The 21,534-nt window shown below is 41.8% G+C and overlaps 2 protein-coding genes and 1 long non-coding RNA gene across 4 annotated transcripts; 2 read left to right on the top strand and 1 right to left on the bottom strand.

Annotated features, from left to right (window-relative positions):
* Positions 1 to 271: 271 nt before the first annotated feature.
* On the top strand, positions 272 to 7,349 carry hnrnpa3 (heterogeneous nuclear ribonucleoprotein A3). 2 transcript variants are annotated; one of them, XM_089002074.1, is made up of 11 exons: positions 272 to 380; positions 1,410 to 1,532; positions 1,635 to 1,781; positions 1,858 to 2,068; positions 2,202 to 2,291; positions 2,367 to 2,438; positions 3,354 to 3,395; positions 3,481 to 3,606; positions 4,801 to 4,917; positions 4,987 to 5,093; positions 6,056 to 7,349. In XM_089002074.1, exons 1-10 carry the CDS (start codon positions 375 to 377, stop codon positions 5,079 to 5,081), a joined length of 1,029 nt encoding a protein of 342 aa, XP_088858200.1. In that variant the 5' UTR covers positions 272 to 374; the 3' UTR covers positions 5,082 to 5,093; positions 6,056 to 7,349. The 2 variants fall into 2 exon arrangements, with proteins under 2 accessions (XP_088858200.1, XP_088858199.1); XM_089002073.1 differs by lacking the exon at positions 6,056 to 7,349 and adding an exon at positions 5,210 to 5,637.
* A 999-nt stretch (positions 7,350 to 8,348) lies between these two features.
* nfe2l2a (nfe2 like bZIP transcription factor 2a) lies at positions 8,349 to 16,979 on the bottom strand. The gene is made up of 5 exons (XM_089002072.1): positions 16,784 to 16,979; positions 11,747 to 11,995; positions 10,810 to 10,902; positions 10,545 to 10,733; positions 8,349 to 9,931 (listed from the first exon to the last, which is right to left on the bottom strand). Exons 1-5 carry the CDS (start codon positions 16,820 to 16,822, stop codon positions 8,708 to 8,710), a joined length of 1,794 nt encoding a protein of 597 aa, XP_088858198.1. The 5' UTR covers positions 16,823 to 16,979; the 3' UTR covers positions 8,349 to 8,707.
* A 2,530-nt stretch (positions 16,980 to 19,509) lies between these two features.
* LOC148894208 (uncharacterized) lies at positions 19,510 to 20,554 on the top strand. Its single transcript, XR_016115857.1, has 3 exons — positions 19,510 to 19,579; positions 19,678 to 19,778; positions 19,868 to 20,554. It is a non-coding gene; the product is annotated as an uncharacterized LOC148894208 (long non-coding RNA).
* Positions 20,555 to 21,534: the final 980 nt, after the last annotated feature.

The raw sequence follows: 21,534 nt of genomic DNA on the forward strand, positions 1-21,534 counted from the left end.
TACGTATAACGGTAATACGTTAGCGTAATTGAAATATATATATTCAAAAAATAAACGTCTACGTAATGTTGGCCCATTCAGGACACATTTCCTCCCCCCAAAAATATTCCAAGGCACGTGATACTGTATTTCTCAACCACTGGATGGCGCAGGTGGTCTGTATTATATGTGGTTGTTTTCGAAGCAAACACGAAAGCTGCCGTTAGAAAAAAAATGTCAATATTAGGCGAAACAATTCCTAAATTGAACGTTTTCTCATTAGTCATGAGCTGTTTTTTGGTTTTGATTTGGCGAAGTAAGCATCTCGGATGTTCTAATGACGTTTCCGTTGGTCACGTGATCAACTCCGCCTCTCAACTCAAACGGACAACAAAATGGAGGTCGGGAATTATGCATATTTTTCCTCTTTTATTCGTCATACGTTTGCATGTTGCGGTGGTGGCGTCATAATAGTGTTAAACCACGATGACAGATCAGACGTGGGGGTCTTTTATCTGTGCCTCTTGATGCTCGCGATAGAAAGCTCGCCGTGTGGTTTGAATTAGCATGTGAGCTAAAGCTAGCGATAGCATTTAGCGAGCACGCAGTCGTAACGGCGCCGCGCGCTACTTTTGTTTAAATAATAACTGTTTAAAACTTGCGTCGTTTGAGACGATAGCTCAAAGATTGCATCGTTAACCATTTAAGATAGTAACGCTTTGGTTAATTAATCCAGGTCGTGTCCAGCGCGTTTTAAAAGCGACCAGCCTTATTATTACATTTGCTCTGTAATATCCAAGCATTGTAGTCATCACGGTGTGGCCAAATTAGGTACTGTATTGTGTCCCCTTCTAAAATGGTAACCTTTTTGTGACTGATTCTCGAATAACTGCAAATAATCTGATTCAAGCACAAAGACGGCGGATCATAAGCAGCTCTAGGAAGGAACCAAAGGAATAGTCATAGTTGCAAGCAAAGTCAGGAAAGATGCAGATTATAAAGGGACGTGGAAGGAAAGAAGATAAAAGCAGGTCTGTGGTGGAAGGAAGGGAGGTAAGGAAGGTAGAAAAACAGGTTTTAAGTGCAGGAAGAAAGGATGTAAGGTTTGATGAGTAAAAAAGTCGGTTGAAAGCCAGGAAGGGAGGTAGGTTTCAGTAAAGGAAAGATTGAAATGTGAATGCCGGAATGTAAAGCAACTCTGGGGGAAGGAACAAAGCCAAGAAGCAAAAGGTGGCCAGAAAAAAAACCTGTTAATGTGTTTTTTTCAATTGATAATGTTTGAGGGGTGTTTTTCTTTCATATTCCCTTCCTTTCATTGCTTTGATGCTGTGATTTGGGAATTTCTCCATTGCGGTTGTATTGTTTCGTGTTGTGAATTGTGTGCTTTCTGTGTTTTTCAATGCCCACAATGCTTGCCGTTAAACATGCAGGACCGTGACTGTAAAGAACCGGAACAGCTCAGGAAGCTCTTTATTGGTGGCCTGAGCTTTGAAACTACAGAGGAGAGTTTACGGGCCCATTTTGAGCAATGGGGAAAACTCACAGACTGCGTGGTATGTTTTTAATTTCCACTAAATTCCATGTTTAATATATATACATGGATAATAGTTACTTTGTGGGTGTATTTTATGACACAACCCCTGTTGTATCCTCAGGTGATGAGAGATCCCGGCGGCAAACGGTCGAGAGGCTTTGGCTTCGTGACCTTCTCCTCCATGTTGGAGGTTGACGACGCTATGAAAGCAAGGCCTCATAAAGTCGACGGCCGAGTTGTTGAGCCCAAGAGGGCAGTGTCCAGAGAGGTAACCAACCCTAAGTGCATACTAGGCACTCGTGTGACAACACGTGGATGATTGTGGTCATCCCCTCTTGCTTCAGGACTCCAATAAACCAGGCGCTCATATGACAGTGAAGAAGATCTTTGTCGGAGGCATCAAGGAGGATACGGAAGAATACCACATCCGAGACTATTTCAAGAAATATGGAGAGATTGAATGCATCGAAATCATGGAAGAACGCTCTTCGGGCAAAAAAAGAGGCTTCTGCTTTGTCACATTTGACGATCATGACACTGTTGACAAAATTGTCGGTATGTGATTAGTTGTTTGCTATCCGGCCGGCTCTTGAAGGGATGGATTGGATTGGATTGGATTGGATTGGATATGCCTTTATTAGTCTCACAGTGGTTCATGTTGTTCATGTATTTTCATATTGTCATGAAGCTCAAAAATACCACACCATCAACGCGCACAACTGTGAGGTCAGGAAAGCGCTCTCCAAGCAGGAAATGAATGACATGTCGAATAACAGATGTAAGTGGACATTCTACGAGATTTTTGCTTTGCATATACTGTGAAATATTTTGTATTTGCTCTTCTCTATTTTAGCAAGGAGTGGAGGCTCTGGGAGCTTCATGGGTCGAAGTAACAATTTTGGAGGTGGTGGCAGCTACAGTCGAGGTGTGTAGTCTTTGAAATCCACAGAAATATACAGACACTCCCCTACTTATGAACATTCGAGTTATGAACAACGGTACATACAAACATTGTTGTAGTGACGTGTAGTATTCTCTACAGTTGTACATGTGCATATATTTTATGAAAGTTATATTTTTCAGTACAAAGCAATACAGGTTGCTTATAAAAGCCTTAAACATACTTATATAAATCTTAAACAAACATTCCATATAAAATCTAGCACTGAAGCAACTTATGAACAAATTCACCTTACGAACTGTGCTCATAAGGTGAACACCCTACTGATGAACATTCAAGCTGCGAACAATGGTACATACGAACATTTTTGTACTGACATGTCGTATTTTCTCCAGTTGTACACGTACAATTCTTGATAGAGCATATATTTTATGAAATTTATATTTTTCAGTGCAAACCAATACAGGTTGCTTAAACATACTTATATAAATCTTAAACATTCTTATATAAGCCTGAAACATACGGTCCATACAAAATATAGGACTGAAGCAACTTATGAACATATTCCCCTGACAAACTGTTCGTAAGGTGAATTTGTTCATCAGTTAGAGGGCGTCAAATCAAATTTGTCGCTCCAATTAGCAAATAATGAGCAAATCCACTTTGGGTTACAGAACATTCCAGAGATTTAAAAAACGTTTTTATGAATGCCAAAAGATGGCAGCAAAGCCTGACTTTTGTGTAGATGAAAGCTCAACTGAACAGTTCTTTGGTGTCAGGAAGAAATTCCATTATTTTGGGGCTTCGCTTCAGCATTAAAAATAAATCAAATAAAAAGCAACATGTTAGAACTATTTTGGGGGGGGATAAATGAAGTACTAAAATTACAGATTTACAAATGACTCCTATTCTGTTTTACATATCACTTTTGTTTCTCAGATAGCTACGGTGGAGGGCGAGGTAGCTATGATGACTTTGATGGTGAGTAGTTTGCTTTCAAGTTGACGTTTTTCGGTTGAACAAACATGAAATAATTCTGTTAAATTTGAATATATATTTTTTTTAGGTCCTGGTGGTAATTATGGCGGAGGCTATGGAGGACGAGGGAACTACGGAGGAGGCGGCTATGGTGGTAATCAGGGTGGTGGATTTGGTGGCGGCTATGATGGAGGATATCGAGGAAATGGTGGAGGTAAAAGCCTTTCATGATCTCCCTGTACAGTGGAACTCCTCAAAATGTCGCTGACATTCACTGCCATTCACAAATTTATTCGGGAATTGAAAATATGACATAGGGCGCCATTCCCTAATTTGTTCTGTTTTTTTTTTTTCTTGTTTGGGTGCCGATAAAGTGCCTCATTCCCTTTTTTCCATGTTAGCGCTTTGTTACAGCTTCAGTTAAAGCATAATATAATAATATATACATAATAATTACAATACAATAGCACATTTATTATACATAAAATACAGTATATTTTGTGTAGTTTTAAAGGACAACCGACGTCACTTTTTTGTTTAACTGACATCAGAAAAACGTTTTATAGCATCTAAAATAGCCAAAACACGCAGTGTGATATTTTTATTCAAATGCAAAACACCAATAAAAATGACTTAAAGTGTCCAAAATCTGCAAAAAATTGAGCTGTGAATTGGGCATTTTCAGAAAGTCCCGCCCCCAGTTCGTGACATCACGCCAAGACGTCTTGCATTGCTGAAAAATCAAAACAATGGCTTCAGATTCGGAGAATATGCTTTCTTGTTTCACATCCAGTTATGAATATGATTCAAATAGTTCTGAAGAGGAAAGCATACAAGTTTGCAATTGATTAAAGAATTTTTTTCCATGTCATTTTGAGGCATCAGGGGTGGGAAATGTCGCACCCAAAAATGTCCACCAGCTCCCGTGAGGAATGAATCAGCCCGTTTCCACAGGCTGATAAATTCCTTCCATGGAGCTTGGACGCCCTCTTCTGGCGGCTTTTGGGTGCAACATCAAGGTTTTCAGACAAACAGTACAGCAAAATACATTGACGTGATGAAGGACTGCTACACTGTGTTTTTTTGAGGACTCGTCACCAACTCAAAAACAAGACTTCTTGAATATTCAGCGCGAGTCTTAAAACGTAAAATATAGCTATATGCGGTGGAATCTTTGTAAATGGATTTGAATTTGATGAATTGTCCAGCAGTTTTTTTCCCCCGTCAGTCCAGTTCATGGTACCTTCCATGCCATCTTTTTCTATGACGCTTGATAATCCAAAATTTGCATCCCGATTCGATATGATGTATGGCGTTGTAGAATTGAGGTTCCACTGTAGCTTTTTTTGGTCAGAATTACTGTTTAGTGGCTGTTTCAACTAAACGCACTCTCCATATTTGCTTTCAGGTTACGGCGGGGGTGGAAATTACAATGACTGCGATAACTACAGTAGCCGTCAATCCAGCTACGGTCCGATGAAGGGGAACAATTATGGCGGTCGAAACTCTGGTGGACCATACGGAGGTGAGCCATCCCCACCCACGCAAAACGGCAACGAGTCATCGAAACTTAGACGTCGTCTTTAATTCTTAGGTGGCTACAGCTCCGGCGGTGGCGGCGGTGGCTACGGCGGCGGCTACGGCGGCGGTTATGGCTCCGGCGGCGGCTACGGCTCGCGGCGCTTTTAAACATTAACATGGGTAAGTTCTGATTAGCTCTCATAGTGCCCCTCATAGAAAAAAGAGTGAAGAGTAAGCCCGTCCGTCCGTTCAAGTGTAGAATAACTTGTTTGTTCTATCCTGTATCCATTCAACAGGCTTCAGTTCTTAGCAGGAGAGTCGAGGCGGTGAGCAAAAGGAATTGTCAGGAAAGCTGCAGGTTACTTTGAGGCATTAGCCGAGACTCTTTATGGAAGAACATTCAAATCCAAGACATTTGATACTTTGTGGTGACGATTTTATTTGTTCTTTTGTTTTTTGCCTGCAAAGTCACTGTTTGGGTGTTGAGCCATTTCTTTTTCGAATCCGAAGCCCGTTGTTTACGTCTTGTATTTTTGATTGTTTTCCAAGGCTTAGAATGAACCTTTTTGTTTGTCCTATCAAGCATAGTTCCTCAGATGAGTTAAGTGTCTTTTGATTCTTGTATGTGAACACGGTCAATAAATCGTGGTAAATCTGGAATTAGATTACGGTCAATTTTAGTTTGTGTAAAAGCCCAAATAAAAAAAATGGTGTAGTCAAGTCATGTGAGATTGTGTTGTCTGCCTGATGTACGCAATGACCTACGAGGTGACGATGAGTAGCTCGAAGTCAATCTATGGTAGCATTATAGGAGCCTCGCGAGTGCCTGCAGCGTGACGTTCAGACAGCAGCTCGTCTTCAGCCAGCGCCAGCACAGTGGACCAGTCAGCATTGTGAGTGAGAGAGAAGGACGAGGCAGCCTGCGCAACGGCGCTACGGAGGAAGCTCGCAGAGGGAGTCAAGGCTAGCTAAACCTTCCTGAAGCCAGCTAGCCAATGGACATATGGGGGGGGGGGGGGGGGGGGGGGTTTGAGGCAGTTTACTCACAAAATGCTGTAGGGGTCAGATTTGAGTATGTTGGCATATCAGCTGAGTTGAACAGGAACCGGCAGGTAAGAGTAACCACTTTGCTTGATTTGCAGATGTGGAAAAGAGGCGGAATTGTAAAGATCCCGTAACACGCAAGGGTCTGGATGGGTAAGACTTTTTACAAATATCTAAGGCTGCTCTGTCTTTTTTTTTTTTTTTTACTCATTTACTGCCATTCGTGAATTTATTTGGGTTCAAGACTTGTGGGTTTTTTTTGGGTGCCAATAAAGCCCTGATCAGACCTCTGGCACTATTTTTTTCCCCTTCCACGAGGGGCAGCGCTTTCCTTTTGTCCATGTTAGCGCTTTGCTACAGCTTCAGCTGGTAAAAGCGCGATATCAAGCTAGCTACCTAGATGGTTATTTGCTATCAGCTAACTATGTAGCTGGTTATCAGCTATCTGTTAACTAGCTAGCAAAACAAGTGAAATGGTGAGAAATGGATAGAAAACAGTGAATTATGGACTCGTTTCAACTTTGATAGTTCAAAGGCAGAGTGTAATACTGCAAGGTTTAAAATATCCCATCAATCAGGTTCCACAAATAACCCGCACAAGCCATCTGTACAATTTGAAGAGAACATACAAGCAAGGGAAGCAGCTATTAATGAAGTTTCTAGTGTGTCTGCCTGCATCTGTTGCTGTTCTCCTAGGATGTACAATCCAGAGCTCCTTGAGACACTTTATGCAAAAAGCTATCCATTCCATCAAGACATCAACGACCATCACAAAGGTCAATAAAATGACTATTATACAGTAGTTATTTCTTTAATTACAGTACCATAGCACATTTATTATACATAAAATAAGTGATATTTTGTGCAGTTTTAAGGCTTATTTCATTGAGAATTATGTTTTATGGGGACCTGGGAACTCATTATTCTCATTTTAATGGTTTCCTATGCGAAATTAATGTTTGGAATACACACTTTTCGCCTTACACACTGTCTGGGAACCGATTAAGTTCGTAAGCCAAGGTATCACTGTAGTTTATTATGGGGTGTCGTTTTTATCAAAGCTAATTGTCATTGACGCATTAGCAACCATTTAATGGCACCATCACATTTAGCCTTGCCTTGCCTTGCCCAGGATACAATTTACTCCACAATGCCGAGCCCTATCTTGAAGTTATTCACGTAATGACACATCAAAACATATTTCAATTGGCTCATCTTGCCTCTTGGCCTGATTTTTATTTTTTTAATATGTCTAATCCATCGCCACAGTCTGAAAGCTAGCGTTTGCAGTGCCGTAAGGTCACACAAACGTTGCTGCATGGGTGTGTCACTAACTGCTGTTAGCATTCAATAGATTTGATGACTCGTGCTGGAATAAATGTTGTTTTTTTTTCAATGTTTATTCTTCTGTTTCTGTTTTTTGGGTGACATCCCATTGACTTCCTTTTTTGAAAAGTAAATTGATGAGCCGTTTACTACCTGTGTCACTTTTGATTTATCGCACAGGCAACTCTGGCCTTGGCAGTTCAAGGTAGTGTTTGTGTGTGAAAGTGCACGGCAGGCAAATTGTGTGTTGAGAACGCGGCGGCTCTCCGTCAGATCATTGTAAAAGTCGTCAACGTCAACAATCGCCGCCTTTGTTGTGCAATCCAAAAGCGGCGGGCGTGATGAAATGACGGCAGATCGCTGCATTAAGAGATTTAGGTTACTGCACAAACAGCGGGGCTGTATAACGAAGGCCGCCTGATTGTGAAATTGGGTAAAAAGCCCATAAGTCATTCAGTATCTACCAAAAAGTTGCTTTCATTTGCTGCCTTGCCAAGTCCGCAATGAAGTGAAACGCTGAGTTATCGAATGGCGCCTCAGAACTTTGTCAATCTGGCATTGATGAAGAGGTTTCTTTAGCCGTCATCTGTACTTCTTTGAAAGTGTCGGAACGTTTCGCTCCTCATCCAAGAAGCTTCGTCAGTGAACTCAAATTTGCTGGTAGCTCTGGCCCTATCTATGTCCAGAGGTGGCGGTGCCAAACCTCTGCTTTGATAGGTCCCTGCTCTACGTTTGGGGGGGGGGGGGGGGGGGGGGGGGGGCAGAGGCCTATTTCCTGAAGCTAATCTGATGACTTCTTTGTCCTGACTGATAATGGTCTATGACTGGCCCTGATTGCCCCATGCGCCCTGGTATCGCCTCACCAGCATGTCTTAGTTCGCTGACCAAATTTCTTAGGTGAGGAGCGAAGCGTCCGACACCCTCAAAGAAGTACAGATGACGGACGGCTGAAGAAACCTTTTCATCGATGGACCACAATTGTATGACAGAGACCTTACACAGACGTCCATCCGGCATTATTTGACAACGCTTCCATCAATAAATAAAAACATAAAAGGCTATATATGGCTTTAGGGTGGTTTATTGAAAAGCTTAAGAACCGGTGCAGCAAATCAAAGGGATTATAGTTCAAAATCTTTGATTTACAGTTGGCATACGCAATATCTATACACTATTTACATATACAGTAACAATTGTAATCATCTCAGCTATTGACAAAATAATCCGATAGAATATGGTGGCAGAGTACAAAAAGAGATAAAATATCAAAAATCTGACATGACGGCATCCAAAAAAAACAAAACAAACCAAACTATACAATAGTTCTGCAGAGCTACTGATGCTTAAAAGCTGGAAGTGGTTGCATAGTGCTACTGACTACTTGAGCGCAGTACCTTACGCCAAAGATAGGGGGAAGGCTGCTTTTAGCTCTTGATCAAAGTCTTTTTAGGGCGAGGGACGAGGAAGACGCTGCCTTCGCTCGACTGCTGCAGCGAGAAGTCGGACGGGGAAATGCAATTGCCGTCCTCGTCCCTCAGCATGCTGAACACCTCCAGGTACAGACTGTTCAGCTTCTTCTTCATCTCCTTCAGGCTTCCGGCGTGACGGGATTTCTCGCCCAGGAGACGTTCTTTCTCCTCCTTGAGCGAGTCCAGGTCGTTTTCCAAACCCACGATGTTCTCCATCTTGCGCTTGCGGCAGTTCTGGGCCGCCACTTTGTTCTTGCCGCGTCGCCGGATGTCCCGGACCAGGGCCAGCTGGCCTTCGTTCAGTTGGCTCTTGGTGAGGACCTCGTTGTAGTCGTCGACGGGCAGGTTGATGATCACGTCCACGCCGAAGGGGATCTTGAGGGCCTTGGCTCTCTGCTCGTCTCTGGAGAGACGTAAATCCGACCTTCTCTTGCGTTTGTCTTTGGTGAAGGGCGAGGAACTGTGGCCGTTGTCCTCGGCCGGATCCGTCGTTTCTTCTTTGCTCTCGTCGGGCTGGTTTTGAAGCGGCACCGCTAACGTGGACAAAGGGAACGCTCTCTGGACGTCATCTGGTTGAAAGTTTAAAGAGAACATCTCAGAGTAGTCAGACTTGACGCTTCCCGGGTTCTGGTCCATCTCCTCCATGTCGGAATCGCTGCCGTCAAAACCCTCGTCTCCGTACAGAGATTTCCCAGGCGAGCATGCGTGAGGACTTGAGGAGAGGCCAGAGTCTAAATCGGGCACTTTTGCCGACATACTGTGTCTGTCCTGCTCAAATGTATCGCCGGGTGAGAGGCTGTACAAGTTCTGGACATCGCTCAGGAGATTCCCTTCTGTTCCTTCGAGGTCTTCGCTCAGGAGATTCCGTTCTGTTCCTTTGAGGTCTTGTTGACTGCCGCCCTCCTCCAACACAGCGTCGGGGTAAAATGTGTTGCAAAAGTTATTCAGGTTGAAGTGAGTATTTAACTCGGGAACTTCTGGCTTGATTTGGTTCCCGTTGGAAACGGAGCCATCAAATGTATTCATCAAACCCGTTGGACACATATTTAAATTGCTTTTCTCTGGAGTCGGATTGGATAGTGGGTAAAAGGAGTAGTTTGGATCCTGTGCTTCGGCGCCGTTTGATAGCGGATAAGGCGCCGCCGTCTCCGCTCTGTCTTCCAATTGTTGGTTCAGACACTGCAAGGAATTTTCAAAAAAGGACAAATACATCAACAGCAAGTCCAATGCCAACATTTTTGCTGTGCTAAGTCAAAAAAGAGAAGGATTCCAAACCTAGCACTGTTTTTTGATGCCCCAAAGGGGCCACCATACTCCTTTACGGCTAATGCTAGTAAGACATGAATCCTGTGCTATTGGTATTCAACTTGCATCCAACAGATTCTCGTCAGAATTTGTGACGCACCTGTCAACTAGATAACTAACCTGATGCTGTTTTTTTAGCCCCAAAAGGCCACCATACTCCTTTACGGCTATATCATGCTAGTGACCTAGCTTGAATAAGCGGACGATTTTGGCAGATTAAAGCCGTGCTGTCAAACAGATTCTTGTCAGAATTCTTGACGCACCTGGCAACTCGGTGACTAATTAAAAACAGCTTTGCTCACGTGAGGACAAGTCTAATTTTTTAAACTTATTTATTTCATAACTTGTAGGACTACATTTGTATTCTGTGACTTTGGGGAAATCCTGTGTTCTCTACCACATGCACAGTATGTAAAGCCCTTTGTGAACACTTTGAAGGTAACGGCTAGCGAGCCTTCCTTATAATATTCCTTAATTCAGCTGGCACCTGCAACTCTGGAAGTGAGAGCAGCTCCATCCAGGCTTCCTCAATATCCAGAGACATCTTCTGGAGCTGCGAAGCGGTCAAAGCATCCGCTGAAAGCGGATGAGGGGCCAAAGGGGGCTGCTCGGGGGACATCATGTCAAGACCGCCGCTGCTCGCTACAGAAGTTGAATCCAGGCAAACGGACGCATCCTAGGAGGTAAAACACACAAACGTCAAGTGTTTCAAGATAGTGATGAGGGAAACTTTGCAGTCGTGAGCGCCTTACCTCATTTTCCCCAAGGGGAAACGTCTGAGCGAGGAGCTGTAAGCATTCGTCAAATGACAACGGCTCAGTAGCCTGCTGTGAGAAGCTAACATCCTGCCAATAGAGGTTGAAAAAAAACTGCGATTATATACCAGCTAGTGAGTGCAAACATTCTTAGGACGTAGACTTGAGACGTGGCTACGAACGGGTTTGAAAAATAATGGCGCAGAAAGACACAAAAAAAAGCTATGAATTCATGAATGGTGTGTTTTCAAACTGATTGATTAGCTATCTATGGGCGATAAGTGTATAATAGTATTCAATAGAAAACGTTGCATAAAAACAACAGATTGACATCGTATACTATCCGGTAGTGTAAACGTCACATCGGCCATTTTGAATGGATCTCGACTTACGACCATTTTGTCGGAACAGAACCCGGTCGTGACTCGGATGTTACCTGTGTATCTACTGTATATATTATTATTGTTGTTTTTATGTTACTTCCGGTTGAGTGAACGCTGGCGCGTGTGGCTGCCGCTGCTCACCCGCAGAAAAAAATATCCCGTGACTGTAAAGTGTCCTTGAGAATTTCGAAAGGCGCTTATAAATGAAATGTATTATTATTATTATTATTGTTGGTTTGCTTTCGCAGGCCGAATAAAGTGATGTGATGGGCCAGATTTGGCCCTCGGGCCTTGACTTTGACACCTGTGCCTCAAATGTGTGTTTTGGTGAAACAGTACGTGGCCTGCTCATAAATGCCAAGTTTATCTCCGATTCATGGCATTTTCACTTCATTTCAAAGAGGAAAAGTGATTTGTTAAAAACTTCAGGCATCGTCCGTCGTACCACAGGACCTTTTGTCGCTTCACTTGAGAGTAGCTAATGACGCACGGCGGTAACTTAGCAACAAAAGAGGGCCTTTGACAAAACAATGGCGTTGACGTGCGGATACCTGCGCAGCCTCCAGGCTGGGAACGCTGGGCTGCGACCTGGGCACGTATTCGCCCGTTTCCTCGTCCAGTTGCAGTTGCGCCAGCAGAGCTTTCTCCTGTTGGCGGAGAAGGTGCAGTCGTTTCTCCTCCGCCACTTGCTGCTGCCTCTGCAGCTCGTGTTCTTTCTGACGGTGGCTGTAGTCGAACACTTCGCGCCGCGCTCCCAGATCGATGTCCTGCCTCCACAGGATGTCGATCAGGTCCATGTCCTGGAGAGAAAAATAAAACGCCGGCGGCGGGTTACAATTGGGCGAGTTGAAGCGGGCCTGTGGTGGATGTGGTTGCACCTGCCACGCCCTGTCGCCTCGTTGTGTGACAACGAGGCCGCCATTGACGGCACCGATCAATCATGGATGGACTTGTCTCTTGTTAGCCACTTGACACTACGCACGCGTGGACACACAAAAGCTTCACGCTTGATCGTGTCAAGGCGGGGAATCAATTTGCCGCTCTTTAATTAATAAATCATGTTGCGCTGCGTTGGGGCAACAAAAACAAATACAAGTTGAATTTTTGTCCTTTTTTTCAAAACACGTCCTCTGTATGCGAGCAAAATGTATCCCATGATTGGCTATCTGGCTATATATTAGCTATTACTATTTGATATCTGTTTGCTATCTATTAGCTAACTGGCCGGCTAGTTAGCTATATGCTGGCTATCTAGTAGTTATATAGCTAGCTGTATCAATTGTCTATCTATTAGCTAGCTAGCTTTCTATCTGAGTTACTAAGCTATTAGCTGTTTATTAGCTAGCTGGCTTTCTATCTTTCGCGAATGAGTTAAATATAACACAATTCATTTTAGAAATAGCGCTAGTGCTAATGCTAATGATGAATAGGAACCGAATGACAAACTCAAGAAAACTTGGCAACGGGTTTTGGGAGACTTATTATGCACTAATATATAACTTAACGCAATAACACATAAAGACAGCCCTGATAGTAATATTTTGATCATTTATAAATAACTAATATTAATATGTTTCAATCAGCACTTTCTTTTCCCTTTTTTTTTTCAATCAAAAGGAAAATGTGATGGCCTTGTGAGCAGAAATGAAACTGATTACAACGCATTTCTGTCTCGTCTTAGACTTCCGTAGAAGTCGCACGTATGTCCCATTTTGTTTTTTTCTTGCGAGGGTGCTGACAAAGCGCTGGTCAGACCTCTGGCAATGTTTTTCCCTTCCACTAGGGGGCAACATTTGCCTTTTGTCCATGCACATGGACTGTTGTTAAAGTGCTATATAAGCCAATATGTATTGCATTGCACAGCCACCCCCATTTCAAGCTCAGATAACTCCAGACCCATATAACTTAGGAATTAACTATTTTTTTTCTCATGAAAGAAGAGAGTCTAAGGTTTCTAAGGCTTTATTGAATGTTGATGTCGTCCTAAAACTCAATATTGTATGGGTCCTGCAGTTTGAGTGAAAATGACAAAAACCCTGGCACTGAAGTAGACACATTTTTTTCCACAAGGTCTGGCGGTGAATGAGTTGATTGATTTTGAAAATATACTGTACTTGATTCCCTTTTTTCTTTCCGCTTGTACAGCAGTTCCACCCCATCAAATCTCTCTACGCCAGAAGTTGATTTGCTATCTGCGCTTTCTAAACAACACCCCGCAGGGTGGAATGGCGTGAGTGCTGCCATCTTGATTAAGGTGAGCTTGAATGCTAAAATGCTACGTTTGTATTTGTTCACTTTCAATTGTTTTGTATTTCCTGAAAGAGTTGCGGTTGTTTTGTTTTTGCCTCCACTCTAATTACAAACTCTGTTCCTTATACTTCTTCAGTTTAGTTTTTGCCTCGCTTGTACTTGATACATGTGTTTTTATGTTATCTTAAATCAACAATAAACTGCCCTTATTGATGTATGTATGTATGTTCCCATGTTGAATGTTTAATCCTCTGCTGTATAGCACTAAAAGCTCAAATGGATTTGCCTTTTTAAACAAGGACATTCAAAAATAAACTCCTTTGAGTTAATAACCAGAACTTATTTACAGAAGGCAACCATTTCACAAGCGCCTGGAATGTTTCATCAACTCAACATGCATGGAAGTATTTACAGCCATGTGACTTGTATATTATGGGGCTCACAAGTACACATTATTCATATGATTTTTATACACAAGTCTCAAGAAAGGGAACGCTGGTTAGGGTCCATCACTCAACCAAACGATCCGAAGATGAGAAGATTGCTTAGGACCCTCCTCAAACATGATACGCTGGGTAAAAAACATCCCAGTTTTGAGGAAGAGACTCCAAATGTCCAAAAGAATCCCGGATGCAGGGCCTACTACTGGAAATGATCTCCTCATAAATCAAAAGTAACAACTTGAAACAAACGGCTTACCGTCACAAAAGCTCTAGCGGCCCCTGAACAAGGAAACTGGTTCTTCATAGACGGAGACATTTCCCCGTCTGTCTTTCACTGGCAAACAATGAGCAGTTGTATACAACACGTTCAACCGCATGCCTTGCCTTGCGACAACCGCTAGCTATCCTATTGTTAATGTGTTCAGCCATTACAGATCCACCATGGGAACAAGTCACACGTGGGATGATGGAAATGGGTGAGAGTTGAGAAGACGTCGCCTGTGGCCCGTGTGTCTTTTGTGTTTTTCATTCAACTTCTCTTAAAAAATACAAAACAAATCAAGGTCCTCACCCTTCCTTTGATCAGATATCAGCCCGCATGCCCTCTTGACCACTTACGATGGAACACACATGTTCCAAAACAGTCCAAAGTACCCTCCAGTCTTACTGTTCACAATAATGACGGCGCTAGTCAGTAGCGACAATATACACATTATGTACATTTATGCATATATACAAGTAGTTACCAGATACAGCGATACCCCGGATTATGAACGCTTTAGCTCACAAACTTTTCGCTTGACAAACATTAAATTCGCAAGAATATAATCTTGCCATACAAACTAGTTTTCGGCGGACTAACCAAACCACACAGCGCCACAGTGGCTGGCAGACTGGTTTCCCCAACCCCTTTGAGTGCAGACGTGGTTTGCTATCGAGTGGAATACATTTGCTGTTATGGTGCCAAAAAAGACCCCACCACAGGCTAGTGGAGGACGCAAAAGAAAATTACAGTCGAGCAGAAGAAGGAGATCATCGAAAAACACGAACGAGGTGTGCGTTTGTGTGACTTAGCGCCCCAGTACCAGTATGCTAAATCGACCATTGCTACGTCTGTTGATTTGGATTAATGAAAAGCAGCTAGCAGGGGACATTGTGAGTGAGGGTATTATCACCGAGAAAGCACGGCAACTTCACTCGGATATCATCAAGAGGCAACTACATCGACCATCACAAAGGTCAATAAAACGACTTTATTATACAGTAGTTTATTTCTTCAATTACAATACAATAGCACATTTATTATACATAAAATAAGGTATATTGTGTGTAGTTTTAAGGCTTATTCCATAGAAAATTATGTTTTATGGGGACCTGTGAACGGATTATTCTCATTTTTAATGCTTTCTTATGGGAAACAAATATTTGTCAGACTAACTTTTCGCCTTGCACGCACTTTTTGGGAACCAATTCAGTTTGTAAGCTGGGGTATCACTGTACTGAGGGATGTCAAACTATTTTTTTTTTTTTTTTTTTGCAGGCCACATAGCATAGCGCCATTGTGACTCTGAAGCCATATCAATTATTAATCAACTCCTTTGTTGGATAACTAGTTCCTAAAGCAGAGGTCAAGAATAAAGGTTCCTTCAACTATTATTCGAGTGATGGTAATAACACAAGAAAATTCTTGCTATAGATAAATACCATTTATTACACGTGCCAATTTGAAATCATGGTTTCCGATTTTAGCAAGCATGGTGGACGTTGACATGCTTGGTTTGCTTTCTGGCGGCCACATAAAATGATGTGGTGGCCCTAATATGGCCCGTGGAACTTAAGTTTGACACTATGTGTGATAGATGGACAGACATATTTAGAGTAAAATACATATTGATGTATATAGCGCTTGAACAACAGCTGAAAGTGTAACAAAGCGCTTAATATGGACAGCTATCATATACAGGAAATAAAGCAGTCATAAAGATAGTAGAAAGCACCAAGGAGTAAAACCAAGACCAATATGTGTGTTATTAACATAAAAACACAGCAACAGTAAGAAACACCCATAAGTACCTCCAGAAGACGGCATTACACGCCGTCCTCGATTTCCGACATGATTACGGTGGCGACTGAACTCGAACACGTACGTTAAGTCGAAACCTCCACTTAGCAGCAATAAAGTCAACTGTCGTAACAATAGTCGTATAAAAAATGGGTGTGACGTATTATGCCGCTCCTTGTGAGCCCTTCGTAAAGGCAGAAATGTATGTTTTCGTAACTTGAATAAAGGACCTTTTTATTTTGGAGACCGGCATGTACTTAATGTTGTGGTCATTGAACGTCAAGTCCATTAGGACATGTTCAAACATGATCAAACCGAGTCCATCGTCATATTACATGAATTAGCAAAAACGTTGTGGCTTTCATTTCAGGTCTTTTTTACGCCAACTCGACCACTGGTTTTATGTTATTATGGTCATTTGTTTTGTTTTGTTTTTTTAGCAAAAAGGAGCAACGCAATAACATAGGTTTAGGCTGGTTGCAACTGGTTCCCCATGAACCGTATCTGATCATTGATGATCACATGCTCTTAAAAGAAACTCGCGATATTGAGAAAGAGAGAAAAAACAACAACACACTATTTCTCTTTTTAACATAACACGTCGTCTTCAAGCCACACGCATTATTTCAAACACTCAAGTGTTGAATTTGAACGAGTTCAACTAAAGACGTCACAACTTAACGACTTGCGGAATAGCCAAATGGAAAGCTTCACTTGGAAATTGGAATATCGTATTGCGTTGACACTCGGTTGTTATATAAATATATCTGAAACGTGTATATTTTAAAAGACGTTTATGCGACGTTGTCATCCACAAATGTCGTTTTATTTACCTGTTGTCCGGAATTCATCACCTCCATTTCAATCATCATATACGTGCCACTGCGTAAAAAGACGCCTTCGCGTGGCCGGGATGTTTTTTTTTTTTAATTTCCTCGATCGCCCCGTTAAAAAAAATGGGCCAAAAGAGATAGTCCGTCTCGGTGCGTGAATAGTCGAGAAAATATTGCTTGCTCTTATCCAAGCAATATCACGGGAACAAGTAGCCCTGCCCACCCATTGCCGATTGCTGTTTCCCGTTTGCAACCCGCCCCTCTTCCGCCCTCCTCGGCGGCTTGTGCTCGCTCCTTGTTACGGATCATTTTCTTGACACGCACTTTTATGGAATGTGAGATTTGACAAGTGGTTGTGTTTCCTATAAATTAATTTACGTGTAGTTATTAAACAGTAAGCGGTCAAACACAAAAACTGACGCGGTAAAGCGGAAACGTCATAAGATAAGATGTGTTGGTTGTTTCACAGCGCCCCCTGCTGGTCTATGATGCTATGGTAGGGTGCCCCATGAAAAGACAACTTTTAGAAATGCAATGGATGCATTGATGCTCGCTGATTACTGATCACAACTACGTTCATTACAAAAAAGTAATGGATATCTAGGTTTTTGATTGACAATTCAGGATGAACCTAAAACTGTTGGGATTCTTGGGCTCCGAGGTGGGCCAATTCATTTCCTGGTGTAGTCAGAATTATGTAAACAAATTCCTTCATGATCTTCACATTTTACTTAATAAGACCAAGACATCACAATGGGTCGAATCGCCAAATGTTTTTCAACGATTGTATGGTCAATGCAGTTCCATTCGTTTCAACCAGGATTGTGATTAAAGTACTGCGTTTGAGGTATATGAATTAAACAGTAAACTCTCGGAGGGCGGCCATTTTGCCTGCTTTAACCAAAAATCTATATATATTATATAATGACCAATCACGGATCAGATTTAATGTCACGTGAATAAATTCGTCATACAGGTGAGATCTGATTGGTCTTTAACTACGGACGCTTAACTGAGGTCGTTTCACTTTGGGACAAAAATAAAATAAAAGTAAACATAACTTCGGTAACAATACAATAAGGATTGACTAACTAATTAGTGACTGGTGATTTATAAAAACATTTTAACAGTACGAACGTTAGAAGTGCTATGCAATGTGACTCGCTAGGTGGGCGTCTAAAAAAAATGGAAACCGGAATTCCGGTGACATCACAAGGTGTATCCAATTGGAGAGTGCCAAGGGAACCATCCTACCGGAAACGTTTCTGTTTTACTTCCTGGTTGGCCGCAATGCAGACACTTCCAAATACGTATTGGCAGGTGTACCGCATACTGCTTTTGTTGTTGTAGGTTAACCCACAAAACCAAGTGCAGAGTGAAAAGGCCTTTATTAATATTATTTTCTTGAGTCTAGTTCTGAAAACTCACACTCCTACTGCTTCTCCCACTATAAGTCCATTCCAACAACTTTTTTTCTACCTTTCCCTCCGACTCCTGCTTTGTTCATTTCCTCCACCGCACTCCATCTCTCCACCACGTATTTCTCACAGTTAATCATCAGATGTTCCATAGTTTCTATCCTCTGAAGTGTTGAGACCTGTTGATTGGATGCCTCCCAATATCAAGGTATGCATCCTGCAAAAGTTATGAAACATTATCGTGCAATGTGACCGTTGACAGCTTCAGCAACAAGTGTGACATTTGTCAGTATTCTCAACTACTCTCAATTTTCCAGAAGGAAAAAACACCAGGAAATGTAGTTATAAGAAGTTTAAACAATATTTCGGAGATATTTAGCACATATGTGCAAAATGCAGACTTTGCCCTAGTACAACAATTACCATAATACCAACAAGTCTGCCTTTTCTATATCCAGTTTACCTTTCTTTTGTGTACTTATACACACAGTTTTATATTGATTTATATATTACGTATATTTATCATGGTAGTAACACAATGGATGGCATTCTAAACTGGTGGTTGGCTAGTTTGCCTCATAATTCAAAAGTTCAGAGTTCAAATCCGCGCTGTGGCCTTTTTGAATTGACTTTGTATTGTCCTCTTTCTTCCATTTTTTTATATTCACAACTTTCATTGAAAAGCCATTGTGTGAACACATTGTAAGAGCTATAATACAAAAATAAACATGAAATACCATTAATAACTGCTACGATATGTTTTGACCATCCCTTTAACTCGATCCCTTTAAACACATTGAAATGCCGATGTACTGTAGACTTCAGAATCACATTGTTGATGAAACGTTTTAATCTTACTGTTTTCCTTTGTATGTTTTGTGTACATCCACGCAGAATATATACACACTGATATTTATTCTGGCGACGTTCGTAAATCGAGTTTAGAGAAACTGTGAGTAAGTACAAGGACAACTATTTTAAATGGACCGTTTTATTAAACCGTGTCAGACAGTTGTTGAAACATTGTAGGACTATAATAGCGGAACGTGAAGCCGCTTGAATATTTATTTATTTATTTATTTATTTATATCGTGTATAAGAGTCCACAGAATAAGACAAACTTAAAAGGTACGGACTCTGTCACCTCAGTGCAAAGAAACCCGCAGTAAAGTGCAGTCCACTGGCGTGCAATGACACACACACGCGGACACACAGGGGAAAAAAAGCTCTTTCTTTTTTTTTCCCCCCCCCCCCCAGCACTCCACGCTCTCCTGTGAAGCGCGCTCACGTGCACGCGTTCCCGTTTGGCAGCTCCACGTCGACATTCTTCCAGCTGCATTGAGTCAACTGCACGCAGCACTCACAGGCAGAAGATAAGGTAAAACGACGCAGCCACCCCGCGTCTTGAATCGTTTTTTTTTTTTTGCACATCAAGTGCAGTAAAGAAAGCGTGTCTTTGCATCGCTTCTCCTCGAGGTGGTCATGCAACGTTCTCGCTTGGCTGCTTTTCGTTGCATTTTTGTTAAGAATGCAGACTGTTTGGCTCCTGCAGCTGACCGCATATGTCTACCTCTCAGGTACGGTATGGCTTCACTATGTCTACTTCTTCCTAACCCACTTGACATATGTTCTTCTCCCTTTGGTGTGTCTTGTTTGTGCATGTTAGGATTGACATGTGACGTTGTGCTTTTTTTATATTGCAAAAAAAGTTGCTGTCAAGTGACTGCTGTTAAAGTGACCGATGTTCCTAAATGCGTGTTAGATAATGGTCAACGGGAGCTTTGTTGACCTTGTGCACATTTTTTTTCTCCTCCACTGTCAACAAGTTGACTTGGTGAAATCAGGTTTGCCAAGGCCTGTTGAATCCTCAAGGCTCAACAGGTAGAAGCTACAAGTGGACACAACTCTGTCAAGGACACATATGTCTTGTGCATAGTAAACAGTTCTCTACAAATGGTCACAAGTGCACACATTATTTTAAGATCCATGCAAACGTGTCCAAAAAAAGCCATATGTCATGTCATGCAGTTCCTGATCGGTCTGAGAATTCCTAGCCACCCAGTAGGCCCATTCCATATGGAGCGCGACACACCATAGTTACATGTTAGTCCAAATAAAACAAAATGCACGGGTGTTCTAACTAAATTTGCTAAAGGACAACACATGTATGGAGGTTCTTGTGATCTGCTGCAGGTCAAAGGGATCTCCGTATGACTCGGCTGGATGAAGAGAAACCTATGAGGTGGCACTGTGGCTTTCCAAATAAAGTTCTGTGATACACTCAGACTCTCACTGCTCGCAGTCAGTGCATTACAGAACTTTGTTTTGGAAGTTAAATCTTACGGGGGTTATAAGGAAGATAAGTTCTCAAGCATCTGGGTATTTTGTTCACTTTTTTCAGTTTATTTTATGAAATAAAGCTCTTTTGCATGTTTAGTCTCTGTCCGTTTTGTCCATGTAAAACCAGAATTGAATTAAAATCCTATATTTCACAAAGATTGTCAGCAATTCGTAGATGAAATATAAGCAGTGGATAGCACCATATGGAAACAATAGTCTTGATGGTGACTCACTGCTGCTGAGGGAGAAAAGTCAACAGTCAATTTGTGTTGGTTCAGGTTAATCTGAGGTTTTACTAAGCAAGCCAACCGGCACATCAAACGAGACAATGACAAAATAGTTTACAGGGTAATTGACGTCATTTATGTGGATGTGTTGAGCATTTGGACACGGCAGGTATGATAAGTGATTTTTTTACGTGCATTGAAATCTAATTAGATACATTGACAGATGTTCCCCCCTTTTCAGTCATGTAAAATAGGTCTTACAATAAATCACCACAATATGGTTTTATTGTCCTTATTCAAGTGCTATTGAAGGAGCCGACATTTTTTACAAGCTCGCGTTTGCATTAAAAGCGAGTGCGCTTTACAATCCTGTAATTCCAATCCTTGTACTATATAATTAAGGACAGTATATGTTTGTCGCAAAGCATGCTGGGTAGACCGATCGCGATAGCTTCAAGTACTTGTCCTCAATGTGGTAAATAATGTACCCTGTGTGAAACTTTCGGTTTAAAAATTAGCAAAGAGAGAGAGAGATGATTGAACAAAACCAAAAGCCGTTGTCATGGTTTAAAAAATAGCAATGTTGTTTAATGTATCTTTAACTACGCTCATAGTACACCGTACGCTCACAAGTACAATTGGAAGGGAAACAACCTATGCTAGTTTTTATTCAATGAGGTGCCCCGTGTTTTCATTCAAGATTAACCAACAAAGGTTGTTGATTACAAGAAAAAACGCGGTGTGAAAAATCGTTTTTGATAAGGTC

Source organism: Hippocampus bargibanti, linkage group LG08, assembly GCF_051943395.1.
Source record: "Hippocampus bargibanti isolate YZ-2025 linkage group LG08, ASM5194339v1, whole genome shotgun sequence".
NCBI lineage: Eukaryota > Metazoa > Chordata > Actinopteri > Syngnathiformes > Syngnathidae > Hippocampus > Hippocampus bargibanti.